This window comes from Myotis yumanensis, unplaced genomic scaffold (genome assembly GCF_028538775.1).
Source record: "Myotis yumanensis isolate MYYU_CA2020_CCGP unplaced genomic scaffold, mMyoYum1.0.hap1 SCAF_8, whole genome shotgun sequence".
NCBI classification, from domain to species: domain Eukaryota; kingdom Metazoa; phylum Chordata; class Mammalia; order Chiroptera; family Vespertilionidae; genus Myotis; species Myotis yumanensis.
In genome coordinates this window covers 42,948,282-42,975,738 of record NW_027223759.1, presented here as the reverse complement: position 1 = coordinate 42,975,738, position 27,457 = coordinate 42,948,282, and the positions used below count along the sequence as shown (strand labels likewise).

At 40.1% G+C, this 27,457-nt stretch overlaps 1 protein-coding gene across 3 annotated transcripts in view; it reads right to left on the bottom strand.

The window, feature by feature from the left end:
- ATF2 (activating transcription factor 2) overlaps nt 1–27,457 on the bottom strand; it is a 108,748-nt gene that overhangs the window by 11,878 nt on the left and 69,413 nt on the right. Inside the window, exons 13-14 of one of the 3 annotated variants that reach the window (XM_070422716.1) lie at nt 25,629–25,734; nt 1,933–2,053 (exon numbers count right to left, since the gene is read on the bottom strand). In XM_070422716.1, coding sequence (XP_070278817.1) covers nt 1,962–2,053; nt 25,629–25,734 — 198 coding nt within the window. In that variant the 3' untranslated portion in view covers nt 1,933–1,961. Of the gene's footprint in view, nt 1–1,701; nt 2,054–17,264; nt 19,824–25,628; nt 25,735–27,457 lie in introns of those variants that run through there. The other 2 variants (XM_070422715.1, XM_070422714.1) reach the window with 2 other exon arrangements.

Below are 27,457 nucleotides of genomic sequence, written 5' to 3'. Positions count from 1 at the left end.
GGGCAAGCGGGGGGGTGGGGGGGGTGGGGGGGGGAGATGCAGCTAGTGAGGTAATGGGGGTTGCTATGTGGTCCGGGGGATTGTGGCTTTCTCTAGACCAGATGAACAGCCATTAGAGGTACTGGAAAGACAGAGTGGCACGTTCTGATGTGTTCAAAAGGCGCCCTCTGGTGGCTCTGTTAAGAAAAGACTATAGTAAATGCAAAATTAGAAGTGCGAAACAGTTGAGAGACTTTGCCTATCTGCTAGACAGCGATTTTCAACCGTGTGCCGTAAGAATTTTTAAGAATATGCAATATTCAGTCAAGGGCACTGACCTCTTTCCCCTTAGATTGTCAAATAAAAGACTGACAACAGTCAACACAACTATAGCCGTTGGGGTAAACAAATCAAAATTATCGCCCCTTTTTCAAATCAGCAAAAAATATATTTTTTGTTGTGTTGCAGAATTTTAGTAATTAGTTTGTGTGCCATGAGAGAAAAAAGGTTGATAATCACTGTGCTAGACCAAAAGCGTATTTCATTTTGGTTTCTTTTGCACTTGAACATTTTATATATAAATTGGTTGTATTTCTCCTATTAGAAACAGCCTATTTTAAGAGCTTTGCTGATTTTTCTATTATATTTACCTTTTGTTCTGAATTTTCAGTGATATTAAGAATGTAGCTCTTTGTCTGTCATATAAATGTAGTTCTCTGTCCCCAATTGTTCTTTTAATTTAATCCTGCTTATCATTTTTTTCGGTAGAGAAATTTTTTATTTTTATGAGGACATACATATATATTTAAGTTTCCTTTATGGATTCTGCTTGTGATATAATAATTGGAAAGTATTTTTCCAAGATTATTGCTTCAGTCTAGGCTTTCTTATTTGCATACATAGAAGCTGGCTTTACTAAAGGGGAATTTATTATAATACTTGTGATTTAAACTAGAGGTAGGATATTTAACTAGGTCACTTGAGATTCTGGAATCAGGAACCAAAGCTTTACCTGGAACCAAAGCATCGTTCCCATTTCTCTCAGCTTACTTGCTCTCTCCTCTCTGCTTCTCTAAGCATCTGCCTCATTCTTCTCTGATAAATTGTTTATCCACACTGTGGCCACCCCAGTTCCAGCACCACTGGCAAGTGGACTAGCAGCTCTGGGCCCCAGTTTTGACTCATGAAAAAGAGAAGCTAATTTACACATCTAGTAGCTAGGCCTACCTCTCCGACCCCTCCCCCCCAAAAAATAAAAAATTAAAACGAATAAGCTGTGTCCAGGGAGTGTTAGAGACACAAGCTCTGGGGGGCTCCTCTTGAGGTGAGAATGGTGGAGAAAGAGCAGCTTTTTTTTTTTTTTTTTAAATATATCTTTATTGATTTCAGAGAGGAAGGGAGAGGGAGAGAGAGATAGAAACATCAATGATGAGAGAGAATCATTGATTGGCTGCCTCCTGCACATCCCCTACTGGGGATTGAGCCGCAACCTGGACATATGCCCTTGGCTGGAATCGAACCTGGGACCCTTCAGTCTGCAGGCCGACGCTCTATCCACTGAGCCAAACTGGCTAGGGCTGAAAGAGCAGCTCTTAAAGGGAACAGAGGGCATGCATTGAACATATACCATAAAAGAAGTATAATCCATATCCATCTATATTTTATTCTAGCACTTTTATGGTTTTAAGTGCTCCATACATCTGAAATTCATTTTTGTGTCAGGTATACCATAGAACTATCACTTTGTTTTATTTCATATTTTATTGCAAAAATTGTTCCCAAATTTGAAGGAAAAAGTTGAGCTTGTACCAAAATTGCTATTGAAATGAACCAGATGTCTTACATCTTAGATTGCTTTAAGGACTTGGAAGACTATTGCTGTTTAAATAATGTTTATCTGCTTGTTGGAAATTCCCCTTGGTTATATGTTTTGTTGTTGTTGCTGTTTCTTACCAATGACAAAAACAGGCCACGGGCGGGAATCAGCCAGACATGGTCACTCTCCCCAGCGGTTCATTGACACGAGGATGGGAGCCACCACCAGGCCACCGTGTTCCAGGAATTCTGTCCAGACCTTTGGTGGAGAAACAGCTGAATTCAGAAGGGCGCTCGCAGCCCAGTGCCCGCCACATCCTTCCCACCCCTTTTTCCTGTGGGAGAGGGTATCTCTAGATTAGATAAGTCACAGAGATGACTGAAGAAGCAGAAACCAGTCCAACAAACAAAAAACCAGACAAGATTGCTGTGAGACTTTATTTTGAGGGGGCTTGTCATTTGCCAAATAAAATAATTTTTAAATTAATTAATTATATCGTGATTTTTAAAAAAAACCCAGCCAAATAACTGTAGGCAAATTACTTCTTTGATTCTCAATTCCAACCGCCCCCCCCCCCCCCCCACCACCACCACTTACTACATGTCCCTGTTGAACTCAGTGATTTTGAGTGTTCCTACAAAGATAAACATTCTGATGTAGTCGTTTACCAGTTTCCTGTGAGGGATGAGTTGGGTGTATGAAACCATTAACTAACTAAATGCCGCATTCCCCCAAAGCATTCCACCTCCACTAGAGCCAACACCTTCAAAGACTAACTTACCAAAGACACACTAAGAAATTAGCACACATTTCATAATTTCTCCAATAGTGATTCGTGGAGAGGAGAAAGATCACCTTTTCCCCAAGCCTGTAGTGGAGACTGCAGAGAACGTTTTATTTATTTATTTATTTTTAAAATATTTTTGTTTGATTTCAGAGAGGAAGGGAGAGGGAGAGGAGAGAGAGAGAGAGAGAGAGAGAGAGAGAGAGAGAGAGAAACATCAATGATGAGAGAGAATCATGGATCAGCTTCCTCCCGCACGCTCCACACTGGGGATCAAGCCCACAACCCAGGCATGTGCCCTTGACTGGAATCGAACCATGACCTTTGGGTTCACAGGTTGACACTTAACCACAGAGCCACGCCAGCTAGGCTGCAGAGAACATTTTAAACAGATTTTCTGAAGTATAATTGACATATGACAAATTATGCACATTTAAAATGTACACTTTCATGTAATTAGACATCTGAGTACCCATGAAACCATCACCACACTCAAGGCAGTAAACCTATCCATCATCCCCGGAAGTTTTATTATTCTCCTTTGTAGTTCCTTCCTCTAGCTAGCTGTTCCCCGGGAAGACCATGGACTTCCTTCTGTCACTGTGGGTTTCCTTTCTGTCACTGTAGATTAGTGGTCGTTTTAAAGAATTTTACAGAAATGGAGCCATGGCCTGTGTAGCCTCTTTTGACTGGCTTCTTCCATGCAGCATAATTCATTTAGACTCACCCATGCCGTTGGGTGCATCAGAGTTCACTCCTTTTTATTGCGGCATTTCATTTGTGTCCAGTTTGGGGCCATTCTGAACAAAGTTCTATACACATTCACGTGCAAGTCTTGACACGCATGCTTCCATTCCTCGTGGGTACATATTTAGGAGTAAAATGCCTGGGTCAGATGATAAATGCATTTTTAAATTTTTGAGAAGTGTTTTGTAAAGTGGTTGTGCAATTTCACATTCTCGCCAACAGTGTAGGAGAACTGTCCCTCCACATGCTTGTCAACACTTGCTATGGTCAGTCTTTTTCATTTCAGCCATTCTAATAGGTATGCAGAGGCATCTCAACATCTTGAGCAAAGAGACATGGTGCGGGTGGAGGGAAGGTTGGTGCTCATTCATGCTAGGGAAGGCGCCTGCCAGTTCATCTCATGCTCCTTGGATCCCTCAAACTAGTGACCCTGGTTCTTTAGCGGATTTTATGGTTCTACACACCACCCGTGCCTTCCAATGCATTTCCTTTACCTTTGAGGTAGCAAGAATAGGCCTCCACACCTGTAACCAAGACTTCCATCTGCTGTTCAGTAGCTCTTGTTGACCCCTGCCTGGCAGGCTTTCCCTCATCCTCTACTGGTAACAAATCGCACCCACCCCCTAACCACAGCATCTTTGCCTCTGATCCTATTGCCTCGAAACCAAGATGGATTCCTCTTATACTTTGGCTATATGAGCCAATAAATCCCCCTTGTGACTTCATCCAGTTTGAGCCAGGCTTCTGTCACTTATGATTGAAATTACTCTGCCCCAACCTTCCCCTTGTCTGCCCTGTATATGCGTACCCAGGGCCAAGCATAAGGCCGGGGACTCAGCAAGTGCTGAGTAAATAAAGTACTACACTCTTAAAGTCAACAACATTTTTATAAATCTGTAGATGGCAGAACACTGGAGAGGTTGCTTTGAGAGACATAGTAGCCAAACACACCTGTTCTGAAGCCAGACTATCTGGGTGTGGATCCTAGTTCTGCCATTTGTCAACTCTGTGGCTTCGGGCAAGTTGTTAATGTCTGTGTCTCAGTTTCTTCAATCCTAAAATTTGGGTGATAATGGGACCTACCACATAAAGTTTTCATGAGGATCAAATTAGTTAATTTATTTTTAAAATACGTTTTTATTGATTTTGGAGAGGAAGGGGAAGGATAGAGAGATAGATAGAAACATGAATGAGAGAGACACATTGATCAGCTGTCTCCTGCATGCCCGCTATTGGGGCATGCATCCTGACCGGGAATCAAATCCTGACCCCTTAGTTCAGTGGTTCTCAACCTTGGCTGCACATTAGAATCACCTGGGAATCTTTTTAAAATCCTGATTTCTGGGCCTCATCCTCCGGAAATTCTGTTTTTTTGTTACTAATGTTGTGGCCCCACTCATAACAAAGAAATAGAATTTCCGGAGGATGAGGCCCAGAATTCAGAATTTTAAAAAGATTCCAGCCCAAACCCGTTTGGCTCAGTAGATAGAGCGTTGGCCTGGGAACTGAAGGGTCCCAGGTTAGATTCCGGTCAAGGGCATGTACCTTGGTTGCGGGCATATCCCCAGTAAGAGGCGTGCAGGAGGCAGCTGATCAATGTTTCTCTGTCATCGATGTTTCTAACTCTCTATCCCTCTCCCTTTCTCTCTGTAAAATATATTTAAAAAAAAAAAGATTCCAGGTGATTCTAATGTGCAGCCAAGGTTGAGAACCACTGCCTTAGTTCATGGGTTGACACTGAACCACTGAGCAACACTCACCAGGTTAAATTAGTTAATTTTTAAAAAGCACTTAATGCAGTGGTTCTCAACCTGTGGGTCGAGACCCCTTTGGGGGTCGAACGACCCTTTCACAGGGGTCGCCTAAGACCATCGGAAAACACATATATAATTACATATTGCTTTTGTGATTAACCACTATGCTTTAATTATGTTCAATTTGTAACAATGAAATTGGGGGTCACCACAACATGAGGAACTGTATTAAAGGGTCGCAGCATTAGAAAGATTGAGAATCACTGACTTAATGCCTGATTCGTGGAAGTGCTTTTTAATTTTTGTTTTTCTTTGTTTTGATGCTGACAATATTTTGGATGATGGAGTCAAGATTGAAACAGACTTTGCCCCAGCTGGTTTAGCTCAGTGGATAGAGAGTTGGACTGAAGGGTCCCAGGTTTGATTCCAGTAAAGGGCACATGCCCAGGTTGCGGGCTCGATCCCCAGTAGGGGGCATGCAGGAGGCAGCCGATCAATGGTTCTCTCTCATCATTGATGTTTTTATTTCTCTCTCCTTCTCCCTTCCTTTCTGAAATCAATAAAAAATAAATAAATAATAAAAATAAAAAAGATTGAAACAGACATTGATGTGCTATCAAGGATCGGTATGCTGAAACCTCAGTTATTAGTTGTGGAATCTTAAATGAAAGGCCTACTTCCCGAGAAGCAGCTTTTTACTCTTTAACCAGGCACATATTAAGTCAAGTCCCACACTCTGGCTCAAATAATTGGACCTAAGATGGTTTAACAGAAGTTCACGTAAGACAGACCCTGAGCTGAACACAAGTTCATTTTGAGCTGGTAGAATGGCAAGACTATCATAAAACATTCAAAAATTAGACTGTGTTCAGGGGCTTAGGGGAAGGACTTGCTCTTTACCCACGAGGGCTGTCTGGTGATGGAGAGGACTGCCTTGCAAAGTCCCTGACCCCCCGAGGAGCTAGGTGAACACAGTTTGGGGACACATGAACAAAGAATCCTAACTGTGGGAGGGAGGGATCATACATGACTGCTTTGTTTCATTCCACACCCTAAAATGACGTGACTATTTTTTGGAAATTTTGTTTAGATATAAAGGAGGTTAGATATAAAGAGGTTAACCAAACACTAGTAGACCAACGAAGTGCAACTTTTGGTAAGTAGAAGCAGCTGCATACAGCGTTTGCCTTTTGCCCTAAAGGCCCAGTGGGAGAGGAAAGAGCCAGGGCTGCCTCCCAGGGCAGATTGTTCGCAGCTGGTCCTGTCTTCGGGCCTGTGCCCATGCTATTAGTGCAGAGTCAACCTTCACTATTGCGCAGACTCACACCACAGCCTTGGGAGGAGCCGGAGAAGGCACTGGCCCTGCCCTGGGGTGATTCTGAGAAGAGGTTAGACGTGAACTCATCTAATCGCTGTGTTTCATTTCCGTCACTTCCCTCTCAGTCCTGGAGGCACAGAAGACAGAGCTAAGAGCGCAGATCCTATCTGCGAGTGCATTTCTTTCTAAAGGAAGAATTGCCAGAACATTTGCTTACAGAACCACTGCTGGCTGGCAGAGCCCACACGAAATAAACACAAAGGAATGAAAATGAGTCAGGGGGACCAGAATTACTGTTTACTCCACAGCGAAAGTGGTTTAACTTTTCTTTAGAACAAAAAAACACACACATCCTTTCTCTTGTTTCCAAACACTACTCCACCTCCATGCTGCTTTTGAAAAAGAATATATATATTTTACACAAAGTATGTATATTCTTCATATATATGTATGTGTGTACATAAACACACACACGCACACACACACACATATATACCGATAGTACATTGAAAGACTATTATTTAAAAATCTATTTCTTGTACATTGTAGACTCAAATTGCAGTGAAAAACAGCCCATGGACATTTTAATATATGTGTGTTTGTAGGAAGAAAAGTAAATATCTTGTAATACAGAAATTCTTAATTAATTACAACTGTTTATCCAAATAGAGGCAGCAAGAGAGGTCAGTCAGTGAATCATTTAAACCCCTTGAACCTCTATTGTTGTTTTCCCTGGCAATTTTTTGTTTTGTTTTGGAGTTTGCTTTCTTTAATTATAAGAGCAATATAAAATAATTGTAAAATAATCTGGAATATATGGAAAGTTATGAAAAACTTCCTAGATTCAGAAAATGAATATAAAAACAAAAATGCATATTCTAGGTGGTTAATTTTACATTTATTAAATGTGCTCTATCTGTTGTTACTCACAACACTTCTGACACCAAATGTGTTGGCTTTTTCCCACACCCATCGATTCTCCCACTTCCCAACTGGGTAATCCACAATTCAATGCTGGCCCTCTCTACCCGAGTTAGCGTAGGCCCCAGAGGACTGCCCAGTCAGAAGCCCTGGGTTGTCACCTGTACTTCTGACCAACCAAACGGCTATCAATCAGGAGTTCCCATAACTCCCTCCTCAGATTCCAGGTTTGGTAGAATGGCTCATGGAACTCAGGAAAGCACTCCAGCACCTTCATGTGTTCATCAACTTGGGAGCTCTGTCAGCACCGTGGTGTAGAGGTGTTTGTGGGGGTATAATTATGTAAACATGGTTGATGAAATCATTGGCCATTTGGTGATGAAGCTCAATCTTCAGCCCCTCTCCCAGCAATGTAACCCTTAACCAGTCAACCTGAAATTACCTGGTCAGCACTAGTGAGATAATCCCCAATAAACCTCTCCCACCCCCCATAGGTCGGTTACCTAAGCCTGAACCAACCCACTCTTTGCTAATAACCCTCCTTTTCCTGTCCCCTCTCAGCCTTAGAAACCTTCCCTTTTCTGTAGCTCTTGGGAACGCCTTTCTATCCGCTAGATGGGATGCTGCCCGATTCATGAATCATTGAATAAAGCCACATTGATCTTTAAATGCACTCAGTTGAAATTTTAACACTGGTTAATCTCCTTTTGAGAATCTCAAAGCAATTTACCAATACTCCTCTCTGTCAAAATAGGAGTCTTCCAGTGTTTAAAAGCATACAGATTCTTTCTAGCTCTGAGTAGTCAGTACCGATTGATTTACTCGTAGTCTCAGAGAGCCAACGTACTGATCCAATCTGTTTATAACTTTGTTGACCCTTTGATGGAAACAGAGACTGACCAAAGGGTTCTGGGTCAGACAACAGAAAGCCAGAATTTAAAGACCATCAGCCAAGTAACTGGCTATTTCATACAAATTACAATTGTTCTGCTAATTCTGCTAATGGGCTTTTCTTCTTTATATATGCCTTGTGTGTGTATGTGTGGGGGGGGGCAAGTAAGGTGGATACACACACACACACACACATGCGCGCACACACGTCCCCGGGTGGAGGGAGTGGAGCTCTAAGTGTGGTCCTGAAGAGAAGAATCAAATCATCTGGGACAGCGGTTCTCAACCTGTGGGTCCCGACCCCTTTGGCGGTCGAATGACCCTTTCATAGGGGTCGCCTAAGACCATCCTGCATATCAGATATTTACATTAAGATTCCTAACAGTAGCAACATAACAGTTATGAAGTAGCAACGAAAATAATTTTATGGTTGGGTCACAACATGAGGAACTGTATTTAAAGGGCCAGAAGGTTGAGAACCACTGATCTGGGAACTTGTTAGAAATGCAAATCGTTGGCCCAGTAATGTGGGGTTTTTTGTTTGTTTGTTTTTTTTAAGAATTCAGTATTTCTTTTTTTGTTTTTTGGTATTTAATTAATTTTCCTCATCGGAGGATATTTTTCCATTGATTTTTGGAGAGTGGAAGAGAGAGGGAAAGACCGAGAGAAATACCAATGTGAGAGAAACACATCGATTGGTTGCCTCCTGCAGGAGCCCTTACCAGGACTCGGGCCAGGGAGGAGTCTGCAACCGATTTCAGAGAGGAAGAGAGAGTGAGAGATAGAAACATCAATGATTATCGAACCTGCAACCGGGGCATATGCCCTTGACAGGAATGGAACCCAGGACCCTTCAGTCCGAAGGCCAACGCTCTATCCACTGAGCCAAACTGTGGATAGACATGAAAAAGCTGTCATCCTGTTTCCAGTCTCCCATCGCGATGCACCAAGAACTGCCTCCCTGATGGAACACCCCTCCCCACTCTTACCTGGAGAATCCACACTAGCCTTTGCACCTGCGCCCACTTTAGCTAATCCCCGCACAGTGGGAATCCGAGCCTCGGCCAGGGAAGGCTCCGGGAGAGGGGAGTGGGAGGAAACCTGCACCGGCACGTGGACCCCGCGTCCACCCTCCGCCTGCACAGGCGCTCAGCGCGGGTAGCTCCCCGGGCCAGCGCCCAGCCTCAGAGTTCAGAGCTGCTTCAGCGTCCTGGCCTCTTATGTCAACCGTGACTTTCGTCAAGTACGGTTCCCCTGCTATCCAAAGCAGAGCGCTTCCCGTGAAAACTTTTGAATTAGGCGTAAAGCGAAGAAGCAATTACCATTAATTTATATGAAAAAATGTGGAGTCTTCCCAGTCCCCCTAAAAAACCTACCAAATCGTATCAAATAACACTAACATGCAGTAAAAACGGTGCCACTCCTGCTGCTCCGGGAGCAAACAAATGCTGAATGCAACCTTTGCCTGTGTTGTAAAAGTGAAAATCCTCTCCGTTAACGAAAACAGTTACTAAATGGTGGTCTTTAGCAAAAAAGTGGTGTGACATGAACTTTCAAAAAGCAGGGGATAGCTGGACTCCCTACAAGGCATTTTGCAGTGCGCCCTTGCCCAGTGGAAATGTAAACACATTTAAAATCATTCCTACCTACGTCCGTGAAGTCTTCCTGCATCTCCCAGACCACTTCAGGCTGGAAGGCAGGTTCCACCTCCTCCCCGGTGTTTCTGATGCTGTGATTGCACTGGTTTAGCTAAGGTCAGGGGTGGGGGTTGCTGTTAGTTCCTCTGGGTACCCAGCATCAGAATGTTATTTCTACACTAGAGGCCCAATGCACGAAATTCATGCAAGAGTAGGCTTTCCTTTCCCTGGCTGCCGGCACTGGCTCCCCTCTGGCCCCAGCTTTGTCTGGAAGGACATCCGGAATGATGTTCAGAAGAATGTCCGGTCTAATTAGCATATTACCCTTTTATTATTATAGATTAGGAGAGTCTTCCGTTGCATAAGTCTTGGTGGGGAACGATCTCCCGCTACAGCATCTGAAGCAGACAGGTAACCTCTCTCGCCATCCCCTGGGAGTTAGTTAGCATGGGCAGCTGGGCCACTCAGATGCTGCCACCTGCAGCTTTAACTCCTGAGCAGCCATGCAAAGATAAAGGGGTCCTTGAGAAAGCATTCCCTGGGCCAACAGTGCAGTAAGTGCCCAGGGGTAACAGAACTAGTGGCAGCTTCCCATTGTCCTAAAGGGTGACCCTGCCAGCTAACCAGCCCAGGCTAGTTTCTATTCTTGGTCTCTTCTGCCCACTTTAGTGCTTGCCGCCCACTCTCCCCTTCTGTGAGGCTTGAGCTCCTGTCCCCAGATCCCAGGGACACCACTCATCACTGCCACAGCAGGCTCTGCAGCCCAGCACTCCGGGCTGACCTGCGGTGGGCTGCCGATCTGGTTGTGCAAGAGCAGGCTTTCCTGTGATTGCTGCACACCTGCTTGTCTGCTGAGAGCCAGCATTCGGCTCATTTTTTTGGTAGCTCTCAAGTTTCTTGGTTTCAAATACATGTAAAAGCTCAGCAAGTTGGACACCAAGGAACAAAGCAGGAAAAACAGAGTTCCGGAGGACGCGTGGCATGAGGGGTTTTTCCATGACCTGCCAGTTCCATGCCTAGACTCTTCCCTCCCCCTCTCCTAAGTCCCTCGCTCCGAAGCACAGTCTCTGCTAAGTTTCCAAGTGTTTATTTGGCACGACGTCCCATCTTTCAGCGGATTTGCCACCTCCATTCCCTTCTTCCCAATCGACATTTTGGCTCAGAGGGAACTTCAAGTTACATAACAGCAATGAGGAAGCTGTCATCCTGTTCGCTGGTATCCCCTGAGGTCTCGTCCCCCTTGTGTGCTAGAGCCCCCGGGCCTTTGATCACTGTACACGGGCTTCTTCCGCTGTGATGGTGAGTCTTGCCTCAGGTTCTCTGAAACACCATAGTCTGAAACACCAACTCTTCCAGGCTGCCAAGTTTCTCAGCACTTCCATGCCTCTCCTTTGGAGTCCAGGAGCTCTTAGCTACATGTCCTGCCCCGTTCTGGAGAGCCTGGGCCTCTGTGAAGCTGCCATGGGCACACTCATCTAAACAGCTGTCCTGTCCAGGCTAAGCCGACTCCTGGGGTCCTGTTGTGCTAGCGCCATTCCAAACACAAGGCATCTCCAGGAGGCTAGCGGCTTTCGTTGCCAGGTGCTGGAGAGCAGCAACAACCTCATTTGCTTTGAATTTCTCCCAAGCTATCTGCTGGTCATCGTCACTCCCTGGCATCATAAAGTTGACCTCAAAGTGGTGGTCAAGGAACAGGCCCTCATGTGTTGAGTACTCATCCCCCCCAAAGCCTTCTAAGTTCCTCTCCAAACCAGGAAGCAGGGCCTGTATTCACATTTTGCATTTTTTCTTCTCCATGGTTCTTGGTACACTTTGTGATTCATTCTCCAAGCTTACCTCTCAGTGCTAGGAGGCATAGCAAGAATCCTTTTCGAGTTAAAGTGCTTAGTTCTTACAGTAGAGATCCAGGCCTCTCATTACTATTTTTGTACCACGGGCTTTAAAATACCTGTTTTGAAAGTCAAAATTGAGCTACAACCTCTTTTTTTTTTCTGAACTATTTCAATTGTTTCTCTGTAGGTCATGCACCTAGAAAACTATTTCTGCTTGATGGTTAGAGTGAGAGGTAGGGTAAAGAAATAGAAGTTGTATAATTTACTATGAAAACATTACCCCATTACAGAATCCTAGCTCAGTTACTTTCTAATTGTGTGCCCTTGAGAAAATGATCTGCTCAGAACCTCAGTGTTTTAATTCACAAAACATAAGAAATAAATAGAACCTGATTCGTGCATTTGTTGGGAAGATTAAATGAGATAATACATTTAAAGTGCTCAGTGTAATATGTAGCATGTAGTTCTTACTTTTGCAGACACATAGTTGCACCTCATTAGGGAGGCCTCCATAAGAAAGGAGTATTCAGTGATATTTGATGCAACAGGATTTTATTTGTCTAGCTTTTAATAGTTATAGCCAAGAAAACAGACAAACAAAACACACACACACACACACACACACACACACACAAACCCCACCTATGTAAGCCCTTGTATATTTTAATATTAAATTAATGTTAAACTAATAATTACCTGCTAAAATAAACTGATAGTGTTTCCATTTCAAATTTTCTAGAATTTATATGTTCTCTTCACTTTTAAAATACTACCACTAGGTGGTGTTTTGTTCAATTAATTAGAAAGTAACATTTCTTTTGACTCCTATCTCAGAAGGAAATGTACTGAAAAGTAAACATTACCACCTGCATTTCAGCCTTAATATTTGCTTTCCTACTAATTCCAATTTTCTAGACCCGCTATGGTAAAAATGAAAAGTTTGCTTTTCTCAAGTGTTATACACACTGTTCATTTTTCTTTCAATGAAGCGGAAATGACTAGGTCTTTCTGTTCTCCCGTTGGAAGGACCTGGGAACGGAGTATGCAGGAGGCAAGCCCTGACACAGGAGAGAAGTATGAGTTGTTGCCTGTGTGAGAAATCACTTTTATTTACAATTCTTGCACCTTTCTTTTAAAATAAAAAATTCATGTTTAAAAAGTCAAATTCTCCTTTAAACTAAAGATACTAGACTTTTAAATTCCTTATTTAACAGTGCCTACTGCTCCTATTCTAGACATACTGAGTCTTCTTTAATAAATTTATTACTAAAATCACTTTGTTTAAAACCCAAATTATGGATTACTTATAAAAGTACTCCCAGCTTGAGAACATTAGTTAAGTAAAATAACTTTTTTTTTTTTTCATTAGAAATAGTATCCACTCAAAGCCTTCCTTTCCCTCTATGTCCAACCTGGATTCAAACTCTAATTCTGCTACTTCCCGGCTCTATGACCTGGGCAAGCCTCCTTCTTCCCTGGGGTCACTGTGGGCCGGCTCAGCTCTCTGCTGGCTGTCCCCGGGTCTGTCAGGCAGCCCCTCCGCGCAGCTCTCTCCCTCCGAGCTTCCATCTACCCACTCCTTGCCCCGAAGAACTAGCTCCAGTGACAACACTTGCACATCCTCTTGCCCTGCCCACCCCTTCGTATCAGTCCCTTTATCAAGCTCTCCTACGTTGCCTAACCATTTAAGTGCACCACCTTTTTGCTGGGGGTCCCTGTAATCCAGGGTTCCCCTCCCTGAGGATCAGGCCCGATGGGAAGATTAAATGAGATAATACATGAGAAACCCTCCCCCTCCCCCCTCTAAGGATCCCGAACACATTCACCTTTTGTGAGGCTCTGGGACCTTGCTGAAGAGTGGGCGTGACACGACAGGGACCCCATCGCATTCCACCCAGACTTCACAGCCATCTTTACTGTCTCCCCAAACCTCCCAAATGAACCCCCATTATCTGTCGTCTCCTGTCATCCCGTGCTCCTCAGCGCCCACTCTTTCTCTGCTCTGAGCGCCCATGTCGGCTGGGTCTCTTCCCCCCACCCCTTCCCAACCCCAAGGGCAGATCATCTCCTCTGTGGCCCAGGGGGAAACAGGCCCAGCAAAGCCCCGCAGTCACCTGTGCGCTAGCTCCTCACCTACCCGCACCGCAGTGAGAGCCCGAGGGTCCCACCGCGCCCCCCGGAGGAGGGCTGCCTGGGAGCAGTTGGCAGAAAACAAGCCAGACGTGGGAAGCGAGCGTTTCCCCAGGACCGCACTGCACTCGAGGAGCCACCTGCTTGGTGGACGTGGGCCTTTCCCTCCGGTGGTTCCAATATCCCCTTTACACAGTTTAAGAGCTCCTCTAAATCAACAATCAATACCCCAGCCCCACCAAACGAGCAAAGAACAAAACCTGGCTATGGCAGGAGCCCCTGCCCGGGCTGTGGGCCCCGCGGGAGGTGGGCTGGTGGGGAGGTGCCGGGCCCAGAGCCTCTTCGGCCAGAGTGACAGGGACTGCAGACTCAGAGCAGGCAGCGCAGCCACCGCCACGGCAGCCACGCCTGGCTACGGAGCCCGGGAGGACCTGGGGAGGTGTGGGAGCGAGGAGGCCACAGCGAGGCCGGATGGCCACCTCGGCCTGCGGGTGCTGCTCTCTCCCTGCACCTGCCCCGCCCCGCCCCGCCCCGGAGCGAAAGCTGAAACCAGGTGGGAACATTTAAGCAGGCTTTTCTGATGGTTTAGGGATCATGGAAAATATAACCTACAGGAGGAAAAAAAAAAAAGCACAAAGCAGCAACACAGTAGCAACAGCATCCACTTCTCCACAGGCCCTGCCTCACGCTCAGCCCCGCTGAGCCGGGGTCGCTCACCTGCAGCGTCCCAGGCCCAGCCGCCCATTTCCCGGGACACCTCTCTCTCCCTCCCAAAGCTTGGTCACTGTGTGGGCGGAGCTCTTCCCAGCGGGACTACTCACCCCTTCACGGGAAAACCCATTCTCCTAGAGCAGTGGTTCTCAGCCTTGGCTGCACATTAGAATCACCTGGGAATCTTTTTAAAATCCTGATTCCTGGGCCTCATCCTCCGGAAAGTCTGTTTCTTTGTTATGGGGTGGGACCACAACATTAGTAACAAAGAAACAGAATTTCCGGAGGATGAGGCCCAGAAATCAGGATTTTAAAAAGATTCCCAGGTGATTCTAATGTGCAGCCAAGGTTGAGAACCACTGGGCTATAGAGTCAAAGGGGTAGTGGCCCTGTGATTACAGATGCACTTCTCAGGTTCTGGCTAGTCTGTCTCATAGAAGAATCGCTTTAGCATCACACTGAATTGAAATTGGGTTGTATAACAAGCTAAGTTCAATTCCAAGAATTAAAATATTTTGTGAGCCAGCTTATGCATGGCATGCTCTCTTACATTTCGGTGAGGTGTTGTTTGGAATGAGGTTTATTTATATTTTTGATAGATTTCCCCATCTTAATTTAAATAGTTTTTTGTCTCATTTAATACTGCATCCTTTGAGCGCTAGTTTGCCCAATATCCATATTGTCTGACCTCTAATTTTATTAGTTTGCATTTCCCAGCATATCTTTTTTCATGTCTTTATTTTCAACCTTTCTTCTTGTTACACGTCTCGAATAGAGTTAAAGGTTGATTGCTTTGTCACCCAACTGTATGTTTATGCTCTACTTTTGTTTCCCTCAATTTCATGATTTCCACTATATTAATTTTTTTCCTTTCTTCCTGCCCCCTATAAAGCCTTAAAGAAGCGGTTCTCAACCTGTGGGTCGCGACCCCTTTGGAGGTTGAACGACCCTTTCACAGGGGTCGCCTAAGACCATCCTGCATATCAGATATCTACATTACGATTCATAACAGTAGCAACATTAGTTATGAAGTAGCAACGAAAATAATTTTATGGTTGGGTCACAACATGAGGAACTGTATTTAAAGGTCCAGAAGGTTGAGAACCACTGCTTAAAGTTTCAACAAGCCCAATTAAGCCTCTTTCTTTTCATTATGTGCCTCAGTGTTTTCAGGGACCTGGGTCTTTTTAATCTTATTGCTCCGCCATCTGTAAGGTGTTGACCTCACCTGTGTGACCCCGTGGCTCACCTCTAGCTGGACATTGCAGCCCAAGGAAAGAGAAGAGGGGACAGATGGATGACCCAGGGGTTGCACGTGTGATTTCCATTCATCCAATGAGCTGGGCCACCATCACCTCCCCACCCGGGGAGGATGGAGGCTGGGAAAGCCGTTGTGTGGTTATTGAGCTGTCACCGCTCAGATGCATTCCCACCCTTCTAAACGCTGGTTTTTGGCGCTGGGATTGTGGCTCTGCAAACTATGTTTCTCCTTCGTCAGCTGACTTCGTGGTAAGTTTCAAGAAGAGGCAGTGGAGGGACACTGGAAGGTAGGAGAAAGGAATTGCTTCTTCCTTATTTACTTTCATGTCACCCCCAAAAATGGTCCTGCACCCCAGTTGCATCAATTGGTCCTAGTCTCCAGCTTCTTTTGCCCTCTGAGATCTAAGTCATAGCCTGGAACCTGTCCTCTGAGCCTTTAGGGTCTATATAACCTCATAATCCAAATTAAGCACGTGTCAGAATGTGTACCTTAAAATAAAAAACAGCCATGATTCTTTGTATCTTCAGATTTGTTCAATCTGAGACAAGACTGAAAGATCACTCTATATGCTGTAGCAAAACTAGTCTTTTTCTTCACCCAGCACTAACCACTTCTAATACCATATAACACACAAGGTACATTCTGTGTCGTGTTTCCCAACACACGCCCTCCTCTGCCATGTAGAATGAATGCAAGCTTCACAAAGGCAGGATATTTGGGTCCTGGTAATCGGTGTATTCCAAGAGCCTAGAACAATGACTGGCACCTAGTAGCACTCATTCACTGAATAAAATGATGTGATAGGAGCCCTGGCCGGGTGGCTTAGCTGGTTGGAGCGTCATTCTGTTGTGTACACCAAAGTTTGATTCTCAGTTGGGGTTTATACATTGGGTGAGAAATGATGGCACAGACCAGGGTGATTGCAGTGTAAATGGTGAGATGTGGCTGAATTCTGGTTTATTCTGAAAGTAAACAAACTGTTTCCTAACGAGTTAGCTGTGGACTGTGAAAAGAGGGGAAATGAGAATGACAAGGTTGTTCTGGCTTAAGCAACTGGAAGAATGGAGTTGCCATCAGTGAACGTATGAAAGACTGTGGGAGGATTCTATGTGAGGGTAGGGTTCGGGGAAGACCAATAGTTCAGTGTTGGATATGTTACTAGTATACTTAAGATGTTTTGTCAGGGATGCACCAAGACACACCAAAGGCTGGTGGATCTGTGTGTGGGTGAATTTGAAGGAATGTTTCAGGTTAGGGACCTGAATTAAAAATTCACTGTACATGAATGGGGCTTAAACTGAATGCTGAGAAACAGGAATAAGTCCTGAGCACCCTGCAGTGAAAAGGTCTTTGAGAATGAATAAATTTTATCACAGAAATAGAGTATCAGGTTCTTCTCAGGTGATAAATGCCCTGAAGGAAAAAAAATATCAGGTTGATGCTACTTTATGAAAGATAGGTAAGAACAAGCCAATTATAAACATAATTTAAAGATAGAATTTATTCTCTGATGGTTTACTCATGCAAACTGCACATGAAAGAAAATAGTACAGTTTGTGTAACATTGCAAATATAAGGACTCAAAATGCTAGGTACAGAAGTAGTGTGACATCCTGACAGTCCAAATGGAATTTGTGTTTATACAACTAATAATGATTTTTATTTGCTGAGTACAGACTGATTTACAATGAAAGTTTTGCTAACGTTGGTAAGCTCATTAACCGTTTACATGACTTCTTACATCTATGTAGCTTTATTTTACAGTTGCAAGAATTCCTGTTATCAAAGAATTTTAACTTGCATAAATAATAAAATGAAAGGAAAATGCACCAAAGGACTTAGGAGAGAGAAAAATTGAGGCTTTTCCTAACCCATCCAAACTACAATAAAAATAGCCTTCTTGCAAAATTCATATTTTGTGCCTTTGAGATCAACTCCTTAGCATAATTATGGAAAAATCATGATTAGAAATTGATTACTTTAAAATTATAAAATCAGTTAAAAATTTAAAAAAATTTAGAAGTAGAATTATCAACTAAAATGTTCTCAGTTTTAACAAACCAAAAATAAAATTCCTATTATCTTCATAACTTAAAAGTCCTAAAATGTCATTTGTATAATTTGAATGCTTCCCAGTCTGGAATTTAGGCAGGTGAGATATTTCCTTGAGTTGTCAAGGATATTCCATGTAGGTTTTAAATGTCAGTCTCATTAGGAGATGGCACTGAGACTTTAGCAAAGAGTGTAGTATGGATGCAGAACAAACTACACAACTTATTATAAATGCATTATAGATATTTACATAATGGAATCCTGCTTGAATGCCAGAAGTTGCTACTGGGTAGGACTCATAACTATTTTACAAAGTTCTCTTACACACATCTACTACTTTTAAATTTTTAACAATTTAGTCTATTTTAAAATATTGTACTGTATTTTGAACGTAACTGCAGAATAAAAATAGATAATGGCACATTAGAAAACTCAGTATCCCACAGATGACTGGATAATGAGAAAAGTGTACCTACAATCATCTCATCAGAAACAAACTACATCATGGAATGTTAGTTATCCAAGCCTGCACAGTAATGACGTTTTAAATTGCAATCACCTATTGGCCAGCATCACACTGAAGGCATCGTTAAACATTCAAGCAAAGATGGCTGGCATAAACTATTGAAAGACACACACACACACACACACACACGCACACATACAAATACTCTCTCTCACTCACTCTTGCTTCCCACTTTATAATTACATTGTTCTAAAGATAGATACTGATTTTTTCCCCACAAGAAACGTTATCAAAATTTGCTACTAAAAGATGACAGTGCTTTCACAAGAATAAGTACAAGTTAGCTTGCAAGTACAAGACAATGGGGGTAAACAGTCTTAAATTTTCTAAGTAGTAATTTTAGGCTTTTCTGGCAACTATACCATACTTGATTATGCATAAACTTCTCAGTTTGTAACCTGAAACCTGAAAAAAAACACCCAAAAACCTAATTTCAAAAAATTATTAGATATCTGATAACCCTGTATTGTACATTATATAATTTCATATTTTATTAGCCTCAAAACAAAAGGTTTAAAATACTGAAGTTAAAACTTGAAAAATAGTCATTTTTGAAATGATAAAGGATTCCAAAATTCATGTTTACTTAAAATCTTTACAAAGAAAAATGCACTATTCATGATCTTGATTTAGTTTAAGATTAAGTGTGCATAAAAGCACTGTATGTCTTCTACCATGTTTTCACTCAAAAAGTGTTTTCTAATGTTCTTCCTTTTGCATAATGTGCAAAATAAAAGGCAAAAAGGTTAAAAGCAACTTTCTTTCTCTTGCTAGTGCTTTATGACTTTGTTAACGTACAAAGTCAATAAGGATTTAAGCAGAACTTTGGTATAAATGATATAACAATATTACCATCACAGCTGAGGGATAAAAGGTGGTCAAAAGAAATGGAAGTGGGAAGAGAGATTCAGGAACACCCCCATTTATTAAACACCACCAAATTAAAAATGAAATAAACCACAATGAATTATAATACAATTTATACATTGAGCACAGAAAAATTAATAAATCTAACAATATTTATAAAAAAGCAAAATCAGCCTTTTTCCAGAGAATAAAAACTGTTGTTCAGTCTGATCATCAACTGCTGCTACCCCAACTTTAGAGCCAAATTTAATTTCAAGTAAAAAAAAAAATTTACAACCACAGATTTCGCATAAATGGAAACTGGTCTTTCCTTGATTTCCCTTTGAAGTCACTAATGAGTATCTAAAACTGCTGCACTGCAGGTTTCTAATCAACTTCCTGAGGGCTGGGCCTGGGAGGAAGGAGCCATTACGATCTGTGAAAGTGCAGGCTCTGTACTCTGGTCCGCCATCTGGGTGAGGACTGAAGTGGCTACAGCTTCTGCCTTGGAGGTTGAACTGACTCCATTGGATGTGCTGACAGAACTATGCTGTATCGCTTCCGTATGTGGACTACTTGGCACTGACAGGTCTTCTGAACTATCATCTTTATCAGCAGCTGAGTGGAAAAAAGAAAAATTGCTCAGTTTCTTAAAATACTGTAAGAATGTTTCAGTAGGCTGAGTCCATATACAGAGTAAAAAGCGACAAGATATTCTGTAAAATCAGTTATTTAGAAAAGTCAGTATGATGGGAATTGAGTAACTGAAAGGTGGCTGTAAGACATGAAGTGGGCATTTTATCCCCAACAGGTCAAACAAAAGCACAACCACACACATGGAAACATCTGGGTACCCAGTGCCTCAGAGAACAGAGCTGAAGAAATATGTGCTAAATAGAGTTAAACTGGGGTAGGAACTTGGGAGAAAGACCCCTATCGCTATAATCAAACCCTTATCAAACAACACATTTAACAAAACCAATGTTTGTCTACATCTCATTCTTATTAAAAGATAAAAAAATGGATTGCCACATGCATAAACAAAATGAATTCTTATATACAAATTACATCTTCAAATTATTCCCTCTGCAGTCTCCAGAACTATATTTATTCTAGCTGACTTTCCATCTCCTGCAGCACTGGGTGATTACAACACCTGATTCTAATGATGCAGACACATGAGAATAAGCAGTATTTAGAATTTAAATGCCACCAGCTGTTATAGTTGCATGAATTAATTGAGATTCAAATAAAAATCTACATAAAAGTCTACAATTAAATATATTCAGGAGAGGGCTTTCTATTTATAAAAATAAATCTACCAATTTGTAGGCTTTTGAATAACAAATCTCCCATATATTTTTTATTACAGAAAATAATCCAATAATCTCATTTAGTGAAAAATTTGATAGGCACAACACAAGAACAGTTATAGTGTATGTAAGTTATGAGACACAATGACAACACAAACACCTATGAACCCAGTCCCCAACTCTGAAAGAGAATATTGCCTTAGTAACCCTGATGCTTCCTAGCAGCTCCTCTCTTTACCAAAGATAATTACCATCTGCTATTTCTTTAACCATTCCGTATTCTTTCTTTGAAGTTTTGCCAAGTAGGTATGTATCCCTAACAATATTGTTTAGCTTGTTTACTAATGAACATTCTAAAAGCAGTATCATACTGGATATATTCTTTTGCACCTTGTTTTATTCACTTGGCATTAAAATAATTTTTATTTAGTGTTTAGAAGAGACAATAAGCAGTATTTCTATCAAATCTGAGAATGCATACCGGCCTTCTTCTCAATGGCTAAGTCCCCATTCTGAAAGTCAATTATTAAAAGGTCTGCACCCTATGAAGCAGAACTTATCCTATGATTTATAATATGGAAGACGGAGGTGGAGGAACCCCACAAAACACAACTTTTATTCAAATAAAATTCCTTATTCTGAGAGTTTTCTTAAATATAGTAATTTTTAGGAATTTTGACATACTTGCCCCCAACTCACTGATTTTTGGAAAGCAGGTTTTAATAAATATAAGTGAGAAAGAATCCCATCTTCTCCATAATCTGCTATGAATGCAAAACCACCTCCTTGGATAAAAATTTGACCTCAAGTTATAATAAAAAAAGTCACAGTAATTCTTTTAAAATTACAATAAATGTTATAAAACACAATTTCAATGGCCAACACAATAGTTATGTGTTCAAAGAAAACATCAGAGACTACTAAAAAGCCCTCTTTGTTGATGTGACCACTGATCTTCAACAGGACAGCAAACTGACCTTTCTCTCAAGGTTAAGTTCTAGGGATGCACCAGCTTTCAAAAATAAAGAGGCTGATCTGTGATGAGTATAATAAGGAAATGTAAATATATAGTGAAGGAAATGACTCAAAATTAAACAGTACATTCTAAGGAATAAGTGATTGTCTCCAGTCTTTCAGAATTAGGTAACGCAAATCTATACAAAGAACAGGTACTCACTTATAAATTTTGTAATTATAAAGTTTATAAATACCTTTATAATGTGATATATCTGCACCCATATCCACTTCCAGAAAGTGAGGGGAGAAAAATTACTAGTATAATCACAAGTACCAGACAGATGCAAGAGATCTTACGGCACTCAAGAGCCATTTTCAGGCCTATAAAAGTTTAAAGAAACTAGCTGTTTGACAATTGACTCTTTAAAGTTCTCTACCTCTGTTCATATATATTTTCAATACTGAAAATATAGGGTATGGCAAAAGTAAGTTCACAATTGTTTGTATGGAAGATAATAATAAAAATAAATAATAATAATACAAGAATAAACTGTTTTGTGTACTCACAACTGTAAACCTACCTTTGCCCCAACTATATAAGTTCTCAAGGATATTTGGGACCAAGAAGCTTTCCTTCCCACTTATGATTATAGAAACAACTATTATATAATTTTAATTATGCTCAGTGATCTAGAGAATATGACTTAATGGCAATAAGATCACTCTTGTGCTTTATTCTTGATGGAATCCAAACATTTAGAAAATATATTTTCATTCACATTTTATACTATTTGACTGTTAAGGTGCCAACTGTCACAGTTTTCCCATGACCGAGGGTTAAAACTGTGACCCTGTGACAGTGTGACTTTAACTGTCACCTTTACCCATAAGATTTTGTAATATTCCTTAATTTCTACTAAACCTTAGTTTTCTCTCTCAAATGTTTTGAAAGAATTAGCACTACAGCTCACCACCATTAGTAATTGCTGTGTGCAACATGATTAACAGTGTTAGGTATTTGTGAATTTCCCCATATTTTCTATAAAATTTAAATATTCACTTAGTCAATCTCTATATTTACCTTAACTATTAAACAACAGAGAAGTTGTATTTTTGCAAAGACTTCAAATTTGAAAATAGACATTACTTTAAAATTTCTACAAAATCCAATTATCTCCCCAGAGCTGAAGAGGACAAATTTTATGCTACAACTATACTTGTTAATTGACTATCTAGATGACTAGACAGGAAAAAAGGTAGGTATAGTTCCCAAAATTAAAAATGTATTTCATTCTCACAACATAGTATAATAGATATTCACTAAAAACTTATTCATCTAGATTTTCAGTCAGTTTATTTAAGGGTATAGGACATAAACCCATACACCTAAACATTAAAAATACCTTTATAAATTATTGACTAAAATGAAAAATTGGCTTATATTTGCTGAACATATTCTACCTAGAGAATAGAGAGAAAGCTGTTGGAATTATCTAATAAGTTACCTAGGATTTAAAAATTGTAGATATTTTTGAATTGAATGCAAAAAGAGTTAATTTTCTTTCTAGTTTATAGAATCAATTATACATTTACTTTTGAACTATACTATCAAAATTCATGGTAACTCTCTTAAGAAAACCATGTACTTATAATGCTGAACTCAGTAGCTTCTATATGAAATTACGTTAAATCAGATGGGAGCCCAAAAGGCCTCATCCCTACAGCAATCTTTGTTAATACAAACTCCAAACATATTTCTACATGGGCTCAATTTACTCCACAATGTGCTTCACCATCCTGTCAAAATGACTAGATATCAAGTATACACTAACTGAAATAAAGAGTAATTTACAGGAATTCAAGTGTAGGGTAGAAGATTCTGAGAATCAAATCAATGATTTGGAATATGAGGAAGCAAAAAACACCCAATCAGAAGAGCAAAAAGATAAAAGAATCCAAAAATATGAGGATAGAGTAAGGACCCTCTAGGACAGCGGTTCTCAACTTGTGGGTAGCGACCCCTTTGGGGGTCGAACAACCCTTTCACAGGGGTCGCCTAAGACCATCGGAAAACACATATATAATTACATATTGTTTTTGTGATTAATCACTATGCTTTAATTAGGTTCAATTTGTAACAATGAAAATACATCCTGCATATCAGATATTTACATTATGATTCATAACAGTAGCAAAATTACAGTTATGAAATAGCAACGAAAATAATTTTATGGTTGGGGGTCACCACAACATGAGGAACTGTATTAAAGGGTCGCGGCATTAGGTAGGTTGAGAACCACGGCTCTAGGACAACATCAAGCATACCAACATTCGCATTATGGGGGTGGCAAAGGAGAAGAGAAAACAAGTTATTGAAAACCCATTTGAAGAAATAATGACAGCAAACTTCCCCTACCTGGTGAAAGAAATAGACTTATAAGTCCAGGAAGCAGAGAGTCCCAACAAGAGGAAACCAAAGAGGCCCACACAAAGACACATCATAATTAAAATGCCAAAGGTTAAAGACAAAGAATCTTAAAAGCAGCAAGAGAAAAGCAGTTAACAAAAAGAGCAGCAGGAAGAAAAAAAGGTAAAAAATACGAACAATAAAATGGCAATAAATACATATCAACAACTGAATCTAAAAATCAAAATAAACAAACAAGGAATCTAATGAACAAAATAAACCGATGAATAAAATAGAACCAAAGACATGGAAATATGGAACAGATTTGACAAATCTCAAAGGGAAGGGGGTGGGGGGTGGGAAGAGATTAATGAAAGAACTTATATGCATTACCTATGGACACAGACAATAGGGTGGTGAAGGCTTGCGGCAGGGCGGAAACTAAGTGGAGGGGGGAAACCAAGTGGAGGGGGGCAATGGGAGGAAAAAAGGGGACGTGTGATAATCTCAACAATAAAGATTTTAAAAAATTATTAGCTATCAAAGGACTGAGATTTATTTGCTCAAAATGACAAAAATCAATGTTCTATATATGGCAATAGAGTTGCTAAATCTACTGAATCTTTTAAATTAAAAAATATTGCCCATTCTGATGAAACTGCTTACAATGACTACAAGTGAAGATGGTGGCCATTAAGTTTTATCTTGAGCACCTGAGGAACAGTTTGCATCCCATATAAAATGTTTCTTTCTTTTGAATCACTGACACTGGCAAATTAAAATAAAGTGGATACATATGGTTGAAACAATCTTCACATTTACAAATATCCTGAAATACCTCTAACTCATAAAAACGAAAGCTGTGGGTTATGTATTATGAATGTTGCCTAATGCATTCCCAGCTCTGTTATTTGTTACAAATTTATGTACAATGGACAGGCCATTTATTCAAGAGTTACAGCTGGTTCCAACATTGTGCATATTACCAAAAAGAAGGACATTACAAGAAGGAAAAAACACAATTAACCTCTAAAATGCTGAAAACGGAAGAACCTCATTTTTAGGGAAAACATTTAAGAGGAAAGTGATAAGCAGATAATGTTCTATTTTAGCATTTTTATGACTAACTAGAAGATTCAATACAAAGGTTCACAATAATTAAAAACCCCACACACAATGTTGATATCTAAGGAAGAACAATAGGATCTGATACTGTAAATAGATACTACATACAGGTGTCCCCCTAAAAAATGTATACACATTTTAACAGCTGATAGCTCAATTTTGAAAAGGAAATGTATTTTAATAAACACTGACTATGATGATTCAAAGTGAGTGTATAAATTTTTTGGGACACCCTATTTTAGTAAAGACAGTTGATTTAAAAAATACACATCATTACTCAACAAAGGCTGGACGGGAAATGCTTTACCATGTCAATCTAAGACAAAGTGTTATACTGGGGTGATAAACAAAATAATCATCAGTATTTATAGTATATTTTAAGTTATTAACTAACCCATTTTGCTAATCCATAGTAATCCCTAAAATAAAAGCTAGAAATAGGAAATTTTTTAAAATCTAGATTCTAAGAAGTATACCCCATTCCATAATAACCTTGTAGAAGTCTGATATTTTATATTAAATATAGGAATTTCAGTCTCTGTTTTTTGATGGAAGCTTGGTTCACTGTGGCAGTATTTCACTGATGTAGCCTAAGGCTGTAGGTAATGGAACATTACTCACTGTGATAGCCAGATTTCTTCTGCATGGCTGTTACAGGGCAATCTTTATGAGCCAGAAGAAGCTGTTTCAGCTGTGCCACTTCATTTCTCAGCAGGGTGACTTCACTCTGGAGAAGAGACAAGTTATGTACCTTACCAGCATCAGATTAAACATTTCTTACTGTTTAAAACAAGGGAAGGTTAAGATAATGAAAACTGAACATCTTTAACGGAATATCAAAGGATAAACAAAATATGCTGCTTAAATATGTTTAATCAGTACATTTTTATATTTTATATTTTAGCAATTGTATAAAAACTGCAACTTTTATAAAAATTTAAGATAACACAACTAGATAACATATTTCAAAGTTTTTATATTACCATTTGTCTTGAAGCTGCTTATTACATATTAGAGATTACCTATTGAAGGTATTTTTTATTATATGTACATTACATGTTCTTTTGTTTGAATAATTAGAGATATCAAGGTATCAAGGAAGTCAGGATGAATTTTTACTCCTCTATTCACTTGAAAATGAAAAATTTATCCTGAAAACTCAATCAAGTTTCTAAGAAACTTGGAAAAGCTCCTTATGGGAAACCACAATAACCAAGGAATCACAGATACCTAGAATGCAATGCAAGACACTGTGTTGGACACGAAACCAAAAAAGTAGATGTAATATCTAAAAGGCAGAGTTGCCTTTGACCTAGACAATTCGGACACATCTAAATTTAAATCTGATAAATCAATGGTGATTTGTACTATCCCTTATTACAAAAAAAGCAAGTCAGCTATTGTATTGGATACATTAATCTGGAAAATTCTCTGTAAAAGTTCCAAATTGAGAATCCAGTTAATTTTGTTGGGTCATCCAAAAATATTAAAGACATATAGATTAGTGATAATTATCAATGCTAAAGAGTTAGAAATAATATGAATTTAACAAATTGATAACATAAAAATCTTAATTTACAAATACCTCTACTTATTTTAACTTACATTAACCTTAACTATGCAGATTTCATCCATGAACCCAAAATTAAATGAAGAAATATAGCAAAAGGGTGTACACAAAGCTCAGGCACTTCATTTTCCACCCCTGAGTCTCTTATGCAGAAAGCTTAATGTAAAATAATTTAGCACATTAGACTCATTAGGTCTCCTGATGTGATTAATGACAAACAAAAAATCAAAAGAATAAAAATTAAGCAATCTAAAGGCAAGTCTGTTGGGTCAAATAGTTCCTCACACCCCAATAATAATGAACTGCAACACTGTGTTAAAGCACAAAACAAAAATTGATGCTCATAATAAAACTGAACCATTAATAAAAAGGTTAAATTGTTTAGAATATTCTATTTGAGACAAGAATGGGTTTAGAGTGATCAAAGTACAAAAGGGAAAGCAAAAGTTTTGCCTTAAAAATAAACTGTTATTTAGGAAACTTATTTCTATGAAATACTGCATCAGTGTCAATATTGCTAAGTATAGCTCTTTATTAATGACACAGTTGATGAGAAACCATTTTATGAATAACCCAATATATACCTTCCAAGAAAGTTTCCTGTCTGCTGTGTCAGCTTGATTTTGAGACTTGTGTCTACAAGTTTCTTTCATTAATTTCTGAAATATTACATAGGGCTGGATGGGTACGTCAAGCATACACAATCTTTTATAATCTGGTACCTGTAGCTACTCTACACATTAGTGTGAACCTATGATATAACCAATATTTAATCATTTTTACTATAAAAATGAAAATTTGTATAGCTAACTAAACACATGTTATCTCTAACTAGAAAATCTGTCCTTTCCTTTTTGTCTTGCTAATTATTTTACTCATC